The sequence below is a fragment of the Cyrtonyx montezumae genome, unplaced genomic scaffold (genome assembly GCF_038088225.1).
Source record: "Cyrtonyx montezumae isolate F1298 unplaced genomic scaffold, pur_monq_1.0 scaffold_58, whole genome shotgun sequence".
Taxonomy (NCBI): Eukaryota; Metazoa; Chordata; class Aves; order Galliformes; family Odontophoridae; genus Cyrtonyx; species Cyrtonyx montezumae.
In genome coordinates, this window is record NW_027072065.1 from 513,839 (window position 1) to 533,553 (window position 19,715).

The window sequence follows — 19,715 nt, forward strand, 5'->3', positions numbered from 1 at the left end:
ACTCCGCCCTGCGCGCAACGCGCAGAGCCGCACTAAGACCCTGCGCACGCGGCGCGCACCGCCCCTTCCCCCCCTCCCGCCCCCCCCCCTCTCGGCTCCTGCGCGGAGCGCTGCGCGGGCAGTGCGCGGCGGCGGCGGGGATGGGCTGCGCGGCGCTGGCGCTGCTGCTGTTGGCGGCGGGGCCGTGCGCGGCGCAGTACGAGCAGTACAGCGTGCGCGGGTTCCCCGCGGCCGCGCTGGAGCCGCTGCAGCGCGCATACGCGCGGGCGCTGGCGCAGTACGCGGGCGCGCAGTGGGCGGAGAGCGCGCGGGCGCTGGAGGCCAGTCTGCGGCTGCACCGCCTGCTGCGCGACAGCGAAGCGCACTGCCACCGCCGCTGCGCCGACGGGGGGTCCGCGGAGGAGCACCCCGCCGAAGGGGACCGCGCGGAGTGGGAGTGGGAGCGGGAGCTGCAGCTCTTCGGGCGGCTGCTGCGCCGCGCAGGATGTCTGCGCGCCTGCAAGCGCGGCCTGCCCGTGTTCCAGCTGCGCTACCCGCCCGCGCAGACGCTGCGCGATTTCCAGCGCCGCCTGCCCTACCAATACCTGCACTACGCGCTCTTCAAGGTGAGGCGGGTGCGCAAACGCCGCGCGACGTCGGGAGTGGGGGTGGGGGAGGAACGGGGGGCTGCTCTAGCCTGGAGGGGGTGGGCGTCCCTCACCGTGCACCCCCACGTGCACCCCACATCTTCTGCACCACTGTCCGGCACCCTCTGCCCTACACTCCTCCTGTTCTCTCCCTCACCCCGTGCTCCCCACCCCATTGCCACCCCCATTCCGCACCGCCATCTCTCCCATCCTGCTCCCCCCATCTTGCACCCCCTTCCTCCCCATCTCCTCCATCCTTCCCCGGCACCGCCGCACGTCAGCACCAGCAGGATGTGAGCAGTGTGCCCGGGATGGGGCTCCTGTGGCTGCTCTCCCCAGCCCTGTGCTGCCCTGGTCCTCCCCCCTCACAACCCCTGCTGGGGGGTTCCCCAGTCTCCCCATGCCCCCCGTCCCTCTGTGGGCACAGACATCCCCCAGCGCAGCTCTGTGGGTGCCCCTGGTCCACATGGAGAAGTTTTCCAGGGACAGTTTTCTCCAGCTCTGCTGTGACTGCATTCTGCCTTTGCTTCAACGCCGCTGTTCCCAAGGCCCCCCCGGGACATTGCCTGGGGAGGGGGACACGGGGCTGTCCCGGCGGATGGAGCGTGGTATGGGCGGGCGGGGGCAGCCCCACTGCTGCTTTGCTCCCCGGTGCAGTGGCCCCACTCACCCCACAGCAATGAGGTATGGCTTGACCTGGATACTTAATGCATTTTCCTCTCGGTTGCTCTGGCTAAAATCCATTTAAGGGATGGTTCATCCAACCCCTCCAGCTTTGCTTCTTGGAATTTGCAACCCGAGAACTCACAGAAGCAGCAGCACAGTGGGGGCAGCTGCCGGGCTGGCAGTGGGGCTGGAGGAGTCTGAGAAACCCGTGCCACGTGGGTCACTGCCAGAGGGGCTGCGCTGTTCCTGCTGCCACCGTGGCCGTGGGGAGAGCTTTGTGTGCCTCAGTTCACGCTGCTCCATCAGTGGGACATTACCTGAACTGCCCACACCCTTCCTGTCCTTTGCTGCCAGTGGGTGATGGGTGCTGTCCCCTCCCAAGGAGCACCTCGTGCTCCAGGACACATCCAGCACTGCCCCAGGACTCCGTCCGGGCTGCAGCACAGGAGCTGACACCACAGCATCGCCCCTGCAGCCCCACACGCCGCTCCCCCTCTCCACAGTCCAATAAGATCGAGAAGGCAGTGTCTGCTGCTCACACCTTCCTGCAGAAGAACCCCAAGCATGAGATGACCCTGAAGTACCTGAACTACTACAGGACAATGGTGGACGTGGATGAATACCTCGTGGACCTGGAGGCTCGGCCCTATGAGGTAGGGAGGGAGTGGGCTGGGGTGGGAGAAGAGAAGGAAGAGGGGCACCCCACAGGGTCAGTGCATGCCCAGCAGAGCCCATCCCGAATCCCAAAGGTGCTCCAGCAGAGCCCCAGCTGCTCCACCTTCCTGCCCCAAAAAGCATCTCTGTGTCCAGTGCCAGGGATGGAGCCATGTCCGGGGAGCACAGGGCAGCCCTGGGGGCTGAACCACCCGCTATGGGGCTGGGCAGGGGGCCTGGCACCCAGCGGGGAGGTGAGCAGAGCCCTCCTGATCCCCGCAGCCGATCTTTGTGCGCTCGGTGAAGCTGTACAACAACGGGGATTTCCGGAGCAGCGCGGCTGACATGGAGCAGGCGCTGACCGAGTACTACAGGGCGTACGAGGACTGCCTGGCCGGCTGCGAGGGCGCCTACGAGCTGCAGGAGTTCAAGGACTTCTACCCGGCCATCGCAGGTGGGTGGGCAGCGGGTGGGGGGTGGGGGTGCGGGGCAGCGCCTGACACCTGTCCCCAGACCACTTTGTGAGCGTGCTGCACTGCAAGGTGGGCTGCGAGAGCGAGCTCACCCCCAACGTGGGCGGCTTCTTCGTGGAGAAGTTCGTGGCCACCATGTACCACTACCTGCAGTTCGCCTACTACAAGCGTGAGTGTGGGCCGGGAGCTGGGGGCCTGAGCCCCTGGGGTGTCCCAGGGCAGGGTGTCACCCTCCATGTCACCCCCCGTGTCACCCCCTGCTCCCCGCAGTGAACGACGTGCGGGACGCGGTGCGCAGCGTCTCCAGCTACATGCTCTTCGACCCCGACGATGCAGTGATGCAGCAGAACCTGGTGTACTATCGCTTCCACCGCGAGCGCTGGCACCTGCAGGAGGAGGACTTCGAGCCCCGGCCGGTGAGAGCCCCCCCAGCCCCTCCCCTGGGGCTCAGCTGATGTGGGGGCTGACGTGGCCCCCTCTCCCCCCACCCCGTGCCCAGGAAGCCCTGCACTATTACAACCGGACGGCTGCGCAGAAGAAGATGCTGGAGTTCGCCAGGCAGTACCTGCAGGCTGATGATGAGGTGGGTGATGGCCACTTTTGGGGGTCCCATGTGGGTGGGAGCTGTGGGTACCCCAGGGCAGGACCCCTCCTCGTGGGTGTGGTGTGGGGGGTTCGCCCCTGAGCATCCTCTCCCGCCCTGTGCTGCAGATGGAGGTGGATGACGGTGAGGAGCCGGGCCTGCAGGACCTGCCCTCGGACGGAGAGTTTGAGGGCGAAGGGGACTACGAGGAGGGCTTCTTCGCGGAGTGGTGGCAGGAGCCCAACACCAAGGGGGACAAAGCCGACGAAGGTTCCTGACGCTGGGGTTGGGGGCTGTGACATGAAGTTGGGGGTGGCTGCTGCTGCATCCCGATGCCACCATCCCCTCCCTCTGTTTGCAGAGACCCTCTAATGTGCCAGGAGAAGGGGACCCTGACCCTGACAGAACAGTGGTAGCCCAGTGATGCCATCCCGGGGTCTGCAGGCTGAACGTGGGTTCAAGAGGGGCTGATCCTGCCCAGTGCCCCCAGCAGGGCTGCCCCTTCCACCAGGACATTGCTGCCCTAATTCCCACTGGAGGAGCAGCCACACTGCTGTGCCACCTCCTGTCCCGTGCCCCCTGAGCCCCCCCAGCCCCGATGTCTGTGGGAGCCCTGCGGCAGCAGTGCCCCATAGCAGCGCCGGGATTTGCTGTTCCCCTTTGCTCCTCCCCAGGAGCCACACACCCGGGGGTCGGCACCAAATCCCGGCGCTGCTTTGTGGGTTCGGGGCACGGTGGTGGTTCTGCACATCCTCAGAGCTCATTCGGGGCTCCTGCTCCACTGGGGGCAGCTCCCAGAGTCCTGCCCCCCCCCGGAGCCCACGGCCCGGTGCTGAGCGGAGCTCCCGGTGCACCGCGTCCCTGTGCCGGTGCGTCCCGTCCCCCCCTGCCCCGCACGTGCCTTCAGCTCTCTCCACACCAGCCCTCCGTAGCTCGAAGCTGCGTTAATTTAACGATGTTTTGTATTTTAAATGTACTGGTGCTGAACTTTTAATAAAATCCGGACCGGTCTTTTGACGGCTGCCTCCGCAGCTCCGCCCGGGCGAGGAGCCCCGCGCTGGGCCGGGTCCGCCGCGCCGGGAGTTGGCTGCGACGACTGAAACCGAGAGGCTGAATCACGGCGTCGGCCCCGGGGGAGGGAAGGGACGGGCGCTGTCATCTCCCCGCCCCGCGCCGGCTGCGGGGCTTCCCCGCTCCGACCCGCAGCTCCAGCCGGGCCGTGGGACGGGCGACCGCAACGCAGCCCCGCGCGGGGCCCGGACCGTCCCCGGGGGGAGCGGCATTTGTCACCGAGGGGGCACGGGCGGACGGGGCCGGGTTTTTCTCCGCAGCACCGGACCCCGGCCCCGCCGAGCCCCGCACCGGGCGAGGGTCCCCGTCCGCGCTGTGAGCAGGCGGACCGCCGTGGGCCGCCGCTGCCGCCCCGCACACCGCGCTCACAGTGGGGTCCCCGTGGGCTGAGCCCCCCGCGCTGCGCCCCGCCCCCTGACGTCACCCAGGTGGCACTCCGTGCGGGCACGCCCTTCCCCACCCGCCCTCGCCCCGCCCCCGCCCCGCCCCGCCGCCCAATCACCTCCCGGCGCGCAGGGGGGGCGGCCGCGTCCCCACCAATGGCGAGCGGATAAACACGGGGAGGGGGCGGGGCCCGGTCCGCGGCGGTGAGGACGGACGGGCAGGAGAACCAATGGCAGACGGGCAGCGCGGGGCGGGGCGGGGCGGAGCGGGGCGGGGCGCTGCTCGGCTTTTGTTCGGGCAGGAGCGGGGCGGGCGGCAGTGCCCGCGCGGGGAGCGGTGCGAGGTGAGCGGGGCGGGCGGGGCCGGGGCGGCGGATTCGGGACGTGCGGGGCCGGGAGCGGTGCGGGGGATCCCAGGGCTGAGCTGGGGGGGGGCATCGGGATGAGGGCGTCCCGCAGGAGCGGGGTCCGGGGCCGCGCTGTGCCGCTCCCCTCTGGGGCGGCCGCCGCCGCCGCGCCCGGCTCTGCGCATCCCGTCCGACCGGTCCCGAGCAGCCCCGGGGCGCGGGGCTCTGTTCCCGGCCGGGCTCGGCTCGGCTCGGCTCGGCCGCCCCGTGCGGCCCCGCTGCTGTCGGGCCCGGGAGTGGGCGCTGCCCTCGGGGCGGCCGTTCCGCCGCGCCCCGCCCGGGAGAGCCGCGCACCTGCCCCGCGCAGCCTACGGGGAGCGGTCCGCGCCGGGGAGGGGAGGAAGAGGAAGAAGGGGAAGGAGCCCTTCTTCCCTCCGGGCGCCCCGCGGAGCGCTGACAGTGAACGTCGGGGGAGCGGAGCTCGGCTCTGCGCGGGGCGCAGGGAGCGCTCTCGTTGCGTTAAGGGTGATTAGCTTAATTAATCGACGCAGATGAAAGGATAACGTGGAGCTGGTGCTGGGAGTTGCCCGCAGAGGAAGGCGTGGGCTGCGCGCGGGGGACGCGGCGGGAGCGTGGGCGCCTCCGGGGACGGAGCGCGGTGACCTCCGCGCTGTCCCCTCCCCGCTGTCCCCTCCCCGCTGTTCCCTCGTTCTCCCCGCCGCCGGTGTCGGGGGGGGCGGCCGTTGTCCTCTCAGTGCTGGCGGCGGTGTCCCCGGGCCCCCTCTCCCCCAGCCCTGGGCCGTGTCCCCGCGCTGACCCAGCCCACCTGCCGCGGGGTGGGGGGGATGTGGGTCCCCTCCTGTGTCCCTGTGGGTGTGCACCGCGGCGGTGTGCGCGGGGGAGCAGCCGTGAAGTACCCTTCCTGCCCCTGAAGGCTGTTCGCTGCTTTGGAGGATTCCCACAAAGTGGTACGAAAAACCCATTTGGCAGCGAACTCGGCTTAAACAGGTGGGCACGGGGCACGGCTGCGCGGACCCTGGGTCGCGGTGCCCGGGGGGTGGGGGGGGGCTGCGTTTTTCCAGCTCTGGTGCCATTCCTGCTGGGGGAGGAGGGGGCTGCGCTGCAGCTGCACCGCTCCGGCAGTGGGGAAGCGCCGGGGGGGAGGGGGCTGCAGGCTGCTTTTTCCCCCCGCCCCCGCGAACAATGGCTCCTGCTCCATTGTCTGGAGCTGCAGCCACTCCCCGGGGACAGCGGGGATGCGTGCGGGTACCCCACGCTCCGTCCCCGTGTGGGTCCCGGTGGGCGGTGTTGGTGGTACTGCTGCTCACGTTCTGTTTGCACACGGAGGCTGTGGAGTTTTGCCTCTGGTCCCAGGGCTGTGCTTTAGCACTGAGGTTGGGTGCCATCCTCCTCCTGTGAATTCTTCCTTTTTCCTCCCCCCGAGGGCCCCCATCAGACCCCCAGCTGGATGGGTGTGCGGGTGGCAGCCTGCACAGAGGAGCTGCAGCTCGGGCTGCGTGGGGAACTCGCAGGGCTCTAATTTAAGTGTCTGTACCACAGCTCACGCTGGTCTTGAAATTTTAAATTAGGCTGGCTTCTAATTAGCAGAAGTTAAAAAGAAGTTTCATTTGTATTGAAGCAGTGCGAGTCTGCCTCGGACTTCTTGTGGCACAGTTGCTGGCTCTGACCTTTGTTTCTGGTGGTGTTTTCCCACCTCGCTGCTTTAGGGCTGTGCCCGGGATCGGCAGCAAATGGGGTCTGGGTGGCAGCTGTGGGTCCCAGCAGATCCCCTGGGACCTGGGGTGTCCCCCACGGGGCTGTGCCCTGCTGGCAGTGCCTGGCTCGCAGTCAGCCCTGGAGGATGCAGCCCTCGAGCTGACGCAGCATTTCCAGCTCCACCAGGGTTGGGTTTACCCTGTTTCCCAGGGCTGGGGTTGGGTGTTTGGGGACGGAGCAGGCACGCTGTCTGTGTGTGGGAGAAGCTGCCAGAGAAGTCTTAAAACTTGACCTAAGCAGCTTAAAAACACATCGGTGCTTACAGTGCTGCTGGCCAGCGCTGAGCGGCATCTTGTGGTGCCAGCTCAAGGGCAGCCCAGCACAGCCCTGAATGCTGTGCTCAGAGCATTGCTGCCTGCTCTGCCCTCCTGAGCCCCGTGTGGTGCCCCCAGAGCTTTGGGGTCCGGTGATGGGAAGGGAATGCTGTGCACGTTTCATCACTCACCCCCTTAACGCTTCCTGTGGGTTGTCCTTAGTGCCCGAGTTGGCTCTGGGCTCGTGACCCCTCGTGGGTCACTGTGTCCTCCTGCCTCAGTGCGGGTGGGAGCTGTGGGTGCTGGAGGTGCTGTGCTCCCTCCTCGAGCACAGTGCTTTGTGAGCAGAGAGCAGGAGGGGTGGGGGCAAGATGTTTCTAATCAGATAGGCTTGAGATCTCTCTCCGAAGCTGCCATCCCCGATTGGTTTTCCTGCAGCTGCTGACAGGCCTGGAGGCATTTCATAATGCTTGAGTTGCTCGGATCTAAAATGCCTTTACGCAAAGGGCAGGAGCCTTGTGCTGGAGCGGGGCTCGGGGTGCTGAGCAGCAGCAGTGCTGGGGACTGCTGTGGGATGCTCACTGCTCTCTGAATATCCCACACCCGCTGACCTCACCCACTCCCCCAGTGCCACGGGGATGTGGGGCCATGCAGCACTGCCTGACACGGGGCTGGGATCGGCCTCGTGGCATCAACCGTGTGCGTAGGGCAAGGCTGTGCTGGGGGAGTGTGGGGAATGTGGGCACTGGAGCTGAGCTCCTCCAGCAGTGGCGTGAAGCCCTGGCACCGTGAGGTGCTGCTGGGTGACAGTGCAGCTGCTCGGTGCTGGCAGGGCCGTGCTGATCCCCACTGCGGTGCCAGCAGGGATCTCCTTTATCCGCATCCCTGTGGTCTCAGGGTTGTGCTGCGGTGCTGCTCTGCACGGGCGTGGGGTTGGGGTGCCGGGCAGGAGCGTTCGCTTTGCTGGTGGCAGAGACCTTTGGCGGCTGTAAAAGCGCTGCTGTAATCGCAGTGACACGCGGCCGAGCCCCGGTGACAAATCATTAACTTGCTCCGACAGGCCGTGTGCTGACGGGTGTTGGCGATAATTCCCTGTGAAGCATTTGAACTTTGCAGATGTAATGCAATTGGATGGGGAAATTAAGCTGGGGAGCAGCACCCTCAGCTCCGCTTCCCTCCCTCTCACGCTGCTCTCCGTGCAGATTTGGGGCTGGGTGGCAGAGCCCTGTGCTGATAGACACCGTAATTCTTGCTGGGAACACACGTGAGCCTCCGAGCTGAAGCCCTAAAAGCCTGCAATTATCGTGCTCGTAAGGGACAATTTGTTCTTGGTGCTCTTTAAAACAAAATATTTTTTCTCTTATCCAGATGGAGTCATTGTGATTAATTGCACTGTGCCAGCTCTCCTTTTCACGGACAAATGATGGGATCCCATCTTCCCCACCCATGTTTGCAGTGAGATGTGCAAACCCTTCTGGCTGAGGGGATGTGCTCTGTGGGGTCCGTGGGGCTGTGGGGGCACTGTGTTGGCTGTGTTAACGGGGTGAGGCTGCAGCACAGGAGCACTGTGTGGTTGCCAGGGTGGGGTGGGACGCAGCTCCTGCTCCTGGCAGCAGATGGGTGTTGGCTCTGAGGGTGGAGGAAGGCTCAGAGCTGTTCACCTGGGAAGGAGCTGGGAGGATGGCTGCAGTCCTCTGTGGGGTGTGAGGGTCCCCACAGTGGGCAGAGCCATGCGGGGGGTGATGTGGGGCAGTGCTGTGTGTGCTTTCACGATGGAGGAATGTGCAGGGGACACCTTGCCCTGTGTGCTGGCAGTGCCAGAACATGACAGCCTGCACTTGTCCTTGTCTGTGCTGGAGCTGTCAGCAGCTGCTCTGTGGGGTGGAGATGTGGGGCTTCGGTGGGGAGCAGTGCTGGGGGGGCTGAGCACCGAACAAAGGTGGCTGTGCTCGGCTCCTTGTCTGCAGGCAGCCAGGGGCAGAGCTGTGGGTGTACAGCTCTGGGATAGCTGCTCTCCACTGCTCCTCACTGAACTTCAATGTGTTCTCGTTCCCTTTGAACCCTTTGAGTTATCTGTGCTGCAAAGACCCCATGGAGGCAGCTGGTGCCAGCACAGAGCTGACTGTAACACGGCCCCTGGCCGCTGTGGAGCTCTGAGAAGTGCCTTTCCTTCCTTTCTGTCCCTCGCTGTGCCACTTGTTCTCCTGATGGATCCTGTTAAAGCCCACTGAAGCTCTGGCACGGTGCTGGGTCTGGCCTGGTTGTTTGCAGCCAGCCCTTGGGCTGCAGCTGCTCTGGCACTGCTGTGCTGTCCCCACACTGCCCAGGCAGGTGGGAAGGGCAGAGGTCACCGATGTGCAGCAGAAGTGCTTCTGAAATTGCCCTTTCTTATACTGCATTTGTTGAATTGCTTTAAATGCCTCTTTCCTTTCTTTAAAAGCCACAGTGGCTGTAGTTGCAGTTGCTCATGCACTTCCTGCAGCCCAGCTCTCTGCTGGTGCACAGTGCAGCCCTGTGCTTTGTTCTGGGGGCTGGGGGGGCTGGGGCAGCCCCAGGGCTGCCATCCCCAGCTGCAGCTTTGCTCCATCAACACCTTAGGGTGCTGGAGCCGTCCGTGATGGGATGCAGTGCTGCAGGAACCACTGAGCACTGCACCCTCAGCCCCCCTGCGTGGCTGCAGCCCTGTGAGCCCACAGCCCGCCCTGCAGGGCGTGGGGACCCGGGGCACTCACTGCCTCTGCGTGGGGCTCTGTTGCATCCCCACTGCTGTGCTGGGTGGCTCAGCTGTAAATCAGAGCTGGCTCTGGATGCTGCGTCCTGCCCGCTGTCATGGGAGCTGCAGGAAGGGGCTGGGGGGGGAGGGGGGGAGGTGTTTACTGGAGACTTCCCCTGCAGACAGTCTGGGGGGGGGAGATGCTGTCTGGCTGCTGATCAAACAGCCCTGGAGGAGCCTGCTGGCCGGGCTGTGCAGCAGCTTCCCTTGTTGCTTCACCAGGATGCCTGGCTCCAGGAAGCAGGAGGAGAGGGTTGAACCTTTTCCCAGCCCCATTCCTCATCTGCCTCTGTGCACTGTGTCCTTCCAGAGCTATTGTATGCCACAGGTGCACCCTGCTGAGCCCTCCTGTGCCCCGCTCCTCACCCTTGGGCTGGGGGGGAGAGGACGGTCCTGATTGCCTCCATTGCAAACTGCTCAGCACCAGAAGCACCAACGCTGGCTGCGGTGGATGCGTAATGCTGAAGGTTGGAGCAGGCTGAGCTGCCGTTCTCTGCCTGCAGTGTCACCTGGTCCCTGCTGAGGGGTGAGGACAGGAAAAGCTTTTCTGGTGCCTGCCCCTGGGATCGGGGAGAGGGATGTGTGATGTGGGGCTCAGCGAAACACCACTTTGTGTGCCATCCCACGGGATGGGCGCTCTGACAGTGCTGCCAGGCAGGTGTGTGGTGCTGGGGCAGCTCCCTGTGCTCTGCAGAGCTGTGAGTTCAGCCTGTGCTCTTCGGCATGGACCTGTTCTGCTTGTAGCTGTCCCCGTCAGGTTGTCTGAGCTCATCCTGCAGCTCAGCTCACCTCGGTGTCCCTGTGTAGACAGGGAGGAGTGTGGGGTGGGGGGGGCTGCTAGGCATGTGTGATGAACAGCTGTGTAAGAAGGCAGTGTCTGAGCCAGACTCAGGAATGCTTGGGAAATGAAGTGTCTGTCAGTGGTTGCAGAGCAGTGCTGCAGGTTGGCTCGCTGCGCACGGGGCCTGGCTGTGATGCTGCACCTCTTCTGTGCTGTGAAGCATTAACACTTTTGGCTTTGTCCATCCAGGGCGGATTTCCAAGTGGGGCTGTGGGGACGCAGTGGGTGCCCGTGGCTGCTGCCCCGGTTCTGTGTGTGGCTGTGCAGGCACCGTGCAGCCCTCCAGTGCCAGCAGCTCCAGATGGCACTGTGCAGCCCTGCCAGCCCCTCTGCCTGCCCTCAACTCCTCACCAGGGCCTGCGCCTCTTTCTGCTTCAGGGGAAGAGGGATGAGCCCCCCGGGACCCCTTGGTGGGTGTTGGTGTTGCCTTTATCAGGCCCCCAGCGCCGTTTGGGGGCTCCAACTTCGTGGCCGCGGTGAGCAGAAGGGGGCAGCTCCTGTGTGTGTGCTGGGGCTTGGCTGCAGGGTCCTGGCTGAGCCCCCAGTGCAGGATCGCTGCGGTGCTGATGGGAGCACGCAGCCCCTGCCGTGGGAATAACCCCCCCGCAGCCTCCATTAGCGGGGCTGCCTCTCGCTGCCTTATGAACATGCATTATGCACAACCCATTAACGTCGGAGCAGTACTGAGCGCTCGGATTGCTCCTTTACAGCTCGGCAAACATCGAATGGAGCGGCAGCGCCCAGCCCCGCTTCCAGGAAGGCCGGGCCGGGGGGGGGCAGCGCTCCGCCTCTCCGTGCCCCACAGCCGCTCAGCAGCAGGGAGCTTTCCCCACCTGCCCGGGATGTTTTCCCGGTGAGTGTGGGCCTGTGCCGCTCGCTGTGCTGGGAACTGCCCGCAGCGCTGGGGCGAGCCGCACCAAGCCCGTGCGCGCTGCCCCCCCCCGCTCTGCGCAATCCGCGTCCCGGCACCACCCGACGCACTGAGTCAGACGGGCGGTGCGGGGCCGGGGGGGCTCCTCCTGCCGCCCCTCGCTCCGGGACTGGGGTCGACCGTGCAGGACTCGTCCTTTCCCCCCCCCCAGCCCTGGAATGCATTGGGGACCCGCGGCCGCTGTGTGCGGGCGGTGTTGGCAGCGCTGCTCTTCGCCTCTGATGCTCTGACTCATTCCCTCCGTGTGGCGGTGGGTTGGGGGCCGCGTGGGGTCGGAGACTCCGCCTCCTGTCCTCTGTGCTTGTGGGGCTGTGGCAGAGCACCCCCCCACCCGTGCCCCCCAAAATCCCCATCCTGCAGGCAGCAGAAACCCAGCCCTGCTCAGCATTGAGACCGGGCCTCCGATGGTGGGGGTTTGCGGCTGCTCTGTCCCCGCGGTGCGTTTGGGGGTCGGAGTTCCCCGACGAGTGGGGCTCGTCCCTCGGCACCTCCCTGCGTGCCGACAGCGGCTGCCGGGGAGCAGCGTCAGCCCCGCGGTGACTCACGGCATCGCCACGCAGGCTCCTGTGTGCGTGGGACCTCCCGTGGGGCCCGGCTCTCCCTCTGCTTCCCGTGCCGGGGTTGGACGCGGGGATCCCGTGCCCGGAGTGTTTCCAGCGCTGTCCCCCAGCGATCCTCTGTGCTGGAGCTGTACGGGCACCGCCGCCCCACTGCGGTGACTGCACGCGGTGCTGCCCTCCCCCCTCAGGACCCCGTGCCGGGTTCCTGCTGCCCCCTGAGCTGCTCACGGCTGTGGCCCCCCGTGTGTTTGGGAAGGGGTGTTGGTGGGGGCTACGCTGGTATCCCCCAGCCTGATGCTGCCAGGAGCCAGCCCTGAGTGTGCCGTGGCCCCCACGCGCCGTGCTGTGTCTGCCTGGTTATTTGTAGGGGCTTTAGGAGCGTCCCTTCGAGGGGTTTACTTTACCCTTGGGGGCTCAGCGCGGTGCTCGGCTCCCGCTGCGGGGGGGCATCCTGTGGGCACAGTTCTCTGCTGGGACGCAGTTTTGCGTGGCGGGCGCTGGCTGAGCTCCACGCCGACTGCAGTTCGTGTCTGAACAGGAGCAGCAAAGTGCTGAGCTGTGGGTTCGTCACGGCTGTGGGTTCGTCACGGCGGGGCGGCCTTTCATCTCGCTTGGGGGAGGAGGGCAGATAGCGATCTGTGGGGCCGGGCTCTGACGCTCCCCTCTGCCCCGCAGTGCAGCCATGGAGGTGATGAACATGATGGAGCAGCCCATCAAGGTGACGGAGTGGCAGCAGACCTACACCTACGACTCGGGCATCCACTCGGGCGTCAACACCCAGGTGCCCTCCGTCAGCAGCAAGTGCATGGGGGACGACGACGAGGTGTACGGGAAGCAGTACACCATCAAGAAGACCACCACCACCAGCTACTGCCAGGGCGGGGGCCAGGGCCAGAGCCAAGCGCAAGGTATGGGCGGGGGAGCTCAGCTGCTGCCTTTCCCAGGGCCGTTGCGGTGCTCCCACTGGGCGCTGCTCCATGCAGCCTTCCTGTGAGCTGCTGCTGCCTGAAATACCCTCCTGCTGCCCTCCTTCCCTGCTCCGAGGGCACGCAGCCAGCCCCGCGCCGTGCTGAGCTGAGCACATGTTGCAGCCACTCGGTTGGCTCCGGGAGAGCAGCAGGTCCCAGCCCACGGCTCGGCTGTTCCTGCTTGGGAAGCTGCCTTGGCACAGCTGAAAGCTGCCAGTGTGTGCCACAAACCCGACAGCCGGGCTGCAGCCGCGTGGGCACGGCCCGCCGTGCTGGAGGAGATGCTTCCCCTCACCCTGTCTCCAAAAGGAGGGCAGAGCTGTGCTGCTTCCTCCCCAGGGATGGGTCCTGGAGGACAGAGCTGCAGCTCTGATGGGAGCAGAGCTCTGTGCAGTGCTTGCCCTGCGCTGGGGGGCCGTGGGTCTGTGCTGGGTGCACTCCTGCTGCGCCCATCCCCACATCCTCAGCCCAGGAGGGCTCTGTGTCCTTTTCCTAATCCCCAATACCACCTGGTCCCAAGTTGAAAATACCCTTAATTTTTTAATTAACCAGCCTTGTGTGACAATTGCCTAATCATACTGCCTAATTGAGCGTTGCCTTATCTCTGCACTGCCGTATCTGTTTACTCTGGAAGCTCTGGCTCCTCGTGGGACGTGCCAGGACTGCTGACGGGGCGGGTGGCATCATGCTGGGCTCACTGCAATGGGGAAGCAGCACTGGGAGCACTCCTGCAGAGGAGCCCGGCCTCACGCTGCCTCCCCATGTCCCCGCAGCTGACATGGAGGCTCAGCTGGCCATGACCCGGGCTCAGCGTGTCCGTGCTGCCATGTACCCCGAGACGGTGGAGGACCGCTCGCTGCTCATCACCACGCAGGTGGAAGGGCAGCAGACCAACGTGCAGCGCCTGGCAGAGCCCTCGCAGATGCTGAAGTCGGCCATCGTGCACCTGATCAACTACCAGGATGACGCCGAGCTGGCCACCCGCGCCATCCCAGAGCTCACCAAGCTGCTCAACGACGAGGACCCAGTAAGCAAGGGCTTTGAGCTGCAGGGCAGCTGGGCATCCTTCCCACCATCTCCTTCCCACCATCTCCTTCCCACCGCTGTGCTGTGGGTCAGACCCTACGCTGCAGTATAGGAGCAAGGTTGTTAAAACCAGCAGCCTCGGTGTGGGGTGACCCATTGGAGCAGGAATCCCACAGTGCCCCTGTTCCCCTCCCCACCCCCTGCTCCTCTCCCCGCTGCAGGTGGTTGTCAGCAAAGCAGCCATGATCGTGAACCAGCTCTCCAAGAAGGAAGCATCCCGCCGTGCCCTGATGCAGTCGTCGCAGATTGTGGCGGCTGTGGTGCGCACCATGCAGAACACCAGCGACCTGGACACGGCGCGCTGCACCACCAGCATCCTGCACAACCTCTCCCACCACCGCGAGGGATTGCTCTCCATCTTCAAGTCTGGCGGCATCCCGGCCCTGGTCAGGATGCTCAGGTACAGGGGGAGGTGCACGAGGGAATGGGTTTAAACTGGAAAAGGATGAGTTGAGATTAGTTAAAAGGAAGAAAGTCTTTTGTATGAGAGCAGTTAGGTCCTGGAATGCTGCCCGGAGCAGCTGTGGGTGCTCCACCCCTGGGGGTGCCCAAGGCCAGGCAGGGTGGGGCTTTGGGCAAATGTGCAGTCCTACACTTGGGGAGGAATAACCATACACTGCAGTGCAGGCTGGGGGCAGAGCTGCTGGAGAGGAGCGCTGCAGAAAGGACCTGGGGGTCCTGGTGGCTGACAGGGTGACTGCAGTGTGTCCTGATGGACCCCAAGGAGATGCTCCTGCCCGCCCGTGCCCATGGGGCAGAGCAGCAGTGAGCACCCCCAGGAGCTTGAGGCCGTGCTGGGGGCAGAGCCCGGGGTGCCCACACTGTGCTGACGTGGCTCCGTGCCGCCCGCAGCTCGCCGGTCGAGTCAGTCCTCTTCTATGCCATCACCACGCTGCACAACCTGCTGCTCTACCAGGAGGGAGCCAAGATGGCCGTGCGCCTGGCCGACGGGCTGCAGAAGATGGTGCCACTGCTGAACAAGAACAACCCCAAGTTCTTGGCCATCACCACCGACTGCCTGCAGCTGCTCGCCTACGGGAACCAGGAGAGCAAGGTGAGCAGCTCTGTCTTTGTGCTTGGGCTGCCGCTCTCCTCCCACACGTGAGCCCTGCGGGGCCGTGAGAGCTGCACCCCGGGTGGGAGATGCTGCACATCCCCGGGGTCTGCACCCCGACCCTGACCCTGCGTGGTTGCCTTGCAGCTGATTATTTTGGCCAACGGAGGCCCCCAGGCTCTGGTGCAGATCATGCGCAGCTATAACTATGAGAAGCTGCTGTGGACCACCAGCCGTGTGCTCAAGGTGCTGTCAGTGTGCCCCAGCAACAAACCCGCCATCGTCGAGGCCGGTAAGAGCTCTGGGGCCACCTCCTGAGGTCGGTGGGGTTTTGGGGTGATGCCTCTCCCACAGCACCAGCTTCTCCTGGCTGCTTGTTCCCTGCCCCTCTGGGCACCGGGTGCTCCCCTGGGGCCCCAGGGAAGGGTTGTGCTGCTGCCATGTGGGGCACCCAGTCCTCACCCCGCTGGGTCCCACCACCCGAGTTGGGGTCTGTGTCTGCTGAGGCACTTTTTGGGGCTGTGTGTGGGCAGGAGCTGGCCTGGCTGGCGGGGAAGAGCTGCTCTGCTCACATTTAGCAGTCATCCTCTGCTGAGCTGCATGGCGACGTGGTGCGTTGGAGGCGGCAGACGGGTGGCACTCAGCCTGAGCTCCGTTTCCTCTCTGCTCGGAGCTGTGTGTGTCAGTATTTATAGACACAGTGTCTCGTGTCCCTGGCAGGTGGCATGCAGGCTCTGGGCAAGCACCTGACCAGCTCCAGCCCCAGGCTGGTGCAGAACTGTCTCTGGACCCTGCGAAACCTCTCCGACGTGGCCACCAAGCAGGTGGGTCTGGGGGGCTGCTGTGCTGTACTCAGCACAACTTTTTGGGGAGCTCCTCCCAGCTGTGTGTGGGTCGGTGCCCCCTCTGTGGAGCCCCTTGCCAGGCTGATCCCAAAGCACCATCCTCATCCTGATCAGCTGCATCCCTGGGCACCCCGATGGTGTGGCTGCATGCCCTGCTCTTGGCCCCATGAGGATGCTGACCTGGAGCTGCAGGGGTGCCCAGGGCTCAGCTCTGAGCTCTTCCAGCCCTTCGTCACCTCCTGATGCGTTCCCCATGTGCTCGGGTTGCAGATTAGTGCCTGATGCAGTGTGGAAACTATTTGTGCTGGCGGTGGAAGCGTGCAGCCGGGTCCCCTGGCTCTGTCCGCAGCACTTTAACCCCTTCCTGGCGCAGCTGGGGCCAGGGCTGCGGTCACTGCGGGATCGTTCTGGTGATGTTGGCTCATTGCTTCGCTCCCAGCAGATGGGGCTGCATTGTTCCTGTGTTTCCAGCAGGAAAAACCTGGTGGGGATGTTAAACTGAGCAAAGCTGTGCACACTGAGCGCTGCTGCTTGTGCTGAGTGATGCTGAGAAGTGCTGGGGTGCAGCCTGGGGTGCACATGCCCCAGTGGCTATGGAGATGTGAGCCTGGGGCTGGAAGGGGGAGAGGGGATGGGGTGTGGGGGTGGAACACCTCTGCACACATTGAGAGCTGCAGCCCCCAGGAGGGCTTTGGTTAGAGCCCACCCAGGAGCCAGGGAGGGTCTGTCCCAGCTGCTCTGATCCTGTCTCTGCTCCCGCAGGAGGGCCTGGATGGAGTCCTCAAGATCCTGGTGAACCAGCTGAGCTCTGACGACGTCAACGTGCTGACCTGTGCCACCGGCACGCTCTCCAACCTGACCTGCAACAACAGCAAGAACAAGACCCTGGTGACACAGTCCAACGGGGTGGAGGCGCTGATCCACACCATCCTGCGGGCGGGCGACAAGGAGGACATCACCGAGCCGGCCGTGTGCGCGCTGCGGCACCTCACCAGCCGGCACCCCGAGGCCGAGATGGCGCAGAACTCCGTGCGGCTCAACTACGGCATCCCCGCCATCGTCAAGCTGCTCAACCAGCCCAACCAGTGGCCCCTGGTCAAGGTGTGGGGCGGGGGGGCTGCGGGGCCGGGGGGGTGGGGGGCTGCAGATGGAGCCGTCACTGCTGCGTTTCCGACTGCTAATGGGAGGAAATTGCTCTCTGCTGCCGCGGTGAAACCCATCCTCACCCCCCACCGCCACCGGGGATGGGGGGGGGGTGTAGGATCCGGCGCGGGAGGATGCAGGAAGCCGGAGGCAGCCTGTGCTGCGGGGGGGCTGCGGGGTGCCCTGTGCCTCTGGTCCCCATCTGACGAATGTCCGTGCCCCCGCTGCAGGCCACCATCGGTCTGATCCGCAACCTGGCCCTGTGCCCGGCCAACCATGGCCCGCTGCAGGAGGCGGCCGTCATCCCGCGCCTGGTGCAGCTGCTGGTGAAGGCTCACCAGGACGCGCAGCGTCACGTGGCGGCCGGCACACAGCAGCCCTACACGGTGAGTCCCGGCACAGCCCGGCGTCCCCGATCTGGGGGGGGTTCCTGTCCCCATGGGCGGTGCGACCGTGGCACGGGGACCCGTCTGAGCGTGCGTCCCCTCGCAGGACGGCGTCAAGATGGAGGAGATCGTGGAGGGCTGCACGGGAGCGCTGCACATCCTGGCCCGGGACCCCATGAACCGCATGGAGATCTTCCGGCTCAACACCATTCCCCTCTTCGTGCAGGTGGGGGTTGGGGCGTGGGGCTGAGCCGCCTCCCTGCTGGGAGCACACGTGTCCGTGTAGGGCTGCAGTGGGGACACAGCCCCACGCTGCGCTCTCTCGTGGCAGCTGCTGTACTCACCAGTGGAGAACATCCAGCGCGTGGCAGCCGGCGTGCTGTGCGAGCTGGCCCAGGACAAGGAGGCGGCCGATGCCATCGATGCCGAAGGGGCCTCAGCTCCGCTCATGGAGCTGCTGCACTCCAGGAACGAGGGAACAGGTGAGCGCAGCCCGGCCCTGTGCTGGGCTCTGCGAACCGGGGTGGGTCCCGGAGCCCCCCCGCAGCGGCTCAGCTCCTGTCCCCCCCACAGCCACGTACGCGGCCGCTGTGCTCTTCCGCATCTCCGAGGACAAGAACCCCGACTACAGGAAGCGTGTGTCCGTGGAGCTCACCAACTCGCTCTTCAAGCACGACCCCGCGGCGTGGGAGGCGGTGAGCGCGTGGGGATGGGGAGGGGCGGCCGCATCGTGCCCCCACAGCAGCGCCCGTGCGGCAGCAGCGGATGGGCCGAGGGGACGTGGTGGCTCTGGGTTACGGGATGGGGATACCGAGTGTCTCAAAGCGTGCTGCCTTTTTCCTCAGGCTCAGAGCATGATCCCCATCAATGAGCCCTATTCGGACGGTGAGTGCAGCCCTGAGGGTCCGTGTGTCTGCTCAGTGCCCCTCAGTGCCGTGGGAGCTGGGAGGGCGGCTGTCACCCGCGGGCACTCAGTGTCCCCTGTCCCCAGCAGAGCTGGACCCCGGCTACCGCCCCATGTACTCGGGTGACATCCCCTTGGACCCCATCGACATGCACATGGACATGGATGGAGATTACCCCATGGACGCCTACAGCGACGGCGTCCGCGCGCCCTTCGCCGACCACATGCTCGCCTGACCCCCCGCACCACCCCAGGTATGGGGGGGGGGGTTGGGGGGGGCCGGGGGGGCCGGGGGGTTGTGTCCGCTCCCCTGAGCCCGCGGTGACGCGCACTGCTCCGCGTGCAGGAGTTCCCTCCGTGCAGAGCGCGGCCCCAGAGCTGAGCGTTCACGAGAAGGACTCGGGAGACAGAAGTGCCTGAAGACAAACGTCCCCATGCCCACGAGGGGTCTCATCTTTCCGTTTTATTTTCTCTTCGCTGCGGGTCCGTGGAGGTCCTCCTGGGACTGCTTCGAGCACCTGCTGCCGCATCCAGCACCCACATACTGTTTCTGAAGCTTTAAAACACACAAATCCCGCATCTCTAGCGACCTTCCATTGGCAAAATAATCTTTTCTATGAACATATATATTTCCTTTTTATTTTTAATATGGTGCCAATGGCTTTTGCCGTCTTTAAGTTTGTGCTTTCTGACGTCCCCACGATTTGTTGTGCGTGTTAGCGTTCTCGGGGAGGGATCTGATGGGAGAAACCCTTTGTTTTCTGCAAACTCCGACCCGGGAGGGTCAGCCCGGGCTTTGCTGAGAACAAACGGAGCTGGAGCCCCGGGGGGGGGACGTCCGTGCCTGATAAGCACCGGGAGCCCACCTCGTCCCAGCAGTGCCCCTAGAGGAGTGACTCCAGCATTAGGAACCGTGTCCTTGTACTGATCTCTGTTGCACATTTTAAGCCTTTCCCCTTCTCTTGGTGAGTGGTGTGTTTCCGTCCCCTTCCCTTCCCTGATGACTTTTCTGAAGAGGCTCTGGATCCGATGCTTCAGTGCTCCGCCTGGAAGTGGACGGACTGTTACTGCAGTGTGGGTCCGGAAGATTTTATTATTTCTATAAGTTGTTTTTGTATAGACCAAAGCAAAGAATAAAATAACCCCCCCAGCCCCGGGTTGCCGTGAGCCTCTTCTTTGTGGGCCGGGCTGGGGCGGAAGGCAGAAAGGAGTGGGGCGGGGAAGTGGGGTTGGCTCCGGGCCCATCCCTCCGAGCTCAGCCCCACGGACGCGGCCAAGCCTCGTGCAGCGGGATGCAGCCCTGCTTCCTGCTCTGTCCCGTGCCAGGATCGGGGCCGAGCAAAACAACAGCTGCTTTCCGGGAGCCGTGGGAGCCTGGCAGCAGGGACAGC

The 19,715-nt window shown here is 65.0% G+C and overlaps 2 protein-coding genes across 2 annotated transcripts; both read left to right on the forward strand.

Annotated features, from left to right (window-relative positions):
- The first annotated feature begins 140 nt into the window (after nucleotides 1-140).
- On the forward strand, nucleotides 141-3,282 carry P3H4 (prolyl 3-hydroxylase family member 4 (inactive)). Its single transcript, XM_065749162.1, has 7 exons — nucleotides 141-605; nucleotides 1,796-1,945; nucleotides 2,229-2,400; nucleotides 2,460-2,588; nucleotides 2,690-2,835; nucleotides 2,919-3,002; nucleotides 3,131-3,282. The coding sequence occupies exons 1-7, from the start codon at nucleotides 141-143 to the stop codon at nucleotides 3,278-3,280; spliced, it is 1,296 nt and encodes a 431-aa protein (XP_065605234.1). The 3' UTR covers nucleotides 3,281-3,282.
- A 1,479-nt stretch (nucleotides 3,283-4,761) lies between these two features.
- Nucleotides 4,762-18,560, forward strand: JUP (junction plakoglobin). The gene is made up of 14 exons (XM_065749138.1): nucleotides 4,762-4,800; nucleotides 12,614-12,846; nucleotides 13,680-13,933; nucleotides 14,154-14,392; nucleotides 14,845-15,046; nucleotides 15,194-15,338; nucleotides 15,767-15,870; nucleotides 16,654-16,992; nucleotides 17,265-17,420; nucleotides 17,527-17,646; nucleotides 17,752-17,902; nucleotides 17,994-18,115; nucleotides 18,266-18,305; nucleotides 18,415-18,560. Exons 2-14 carry the CDS (start codon nucleotides 12,621-12,623, stop codon nucleotides 18,558-18,560), a joined length of 2,244 nt encoding a protein of 747 aa, XP_065605210.1. The 5' UTR covers nucleotides 4,762-4,800; nucleotides 12,614-12,620.
- Nucleotides 18,561-19,715: the final 1,155 nt, after the last annotated feature.

Coding starts and splice junctions, on each gene's coding strand:
- P3H4 (XM_065749162.1), top strand. CDS start 141: ATGGGCTGCGCGGCGCTGGCGCTGCTGCTGTTGGCGGCGGGGCCGTGC. Junction 2,589..2,689: donor GCAGTTCGCCTACTACAAGC/GTGAGTGTGGGC, acceptor TGCTCCCCGCAG/TGAACGACGTGCGGGACGCG. Junction 2,836..2,918: donor AGGACTTCGAGCCCCGGCCG/GTGAGAGCCCCC, acceptor CCCCGTGCCCAG/GAAGCCCTGCACTATTACAA.
- JUP (XM_065749138.1), top strand. CDS start 12,621: ATGGAGGTGATGAACATGATGGAGCAGCCCATCAAGGTGACGGAGTGG. Junction 12,847..13,679: donor GGGCCAGAGCCAAGCGCAAG/GTATGGGCGGGG, acceptor ATGTCCCCGCAG/CTGACATGGAGGCTCAGCTG. Junction 17,421..17,526: donor GCACACAGCAGCCCTACACG/GTGAGTCCCGGC, acceptor GTCCCCTCGCAG/GACGGCGTCAAGATGGAGGA.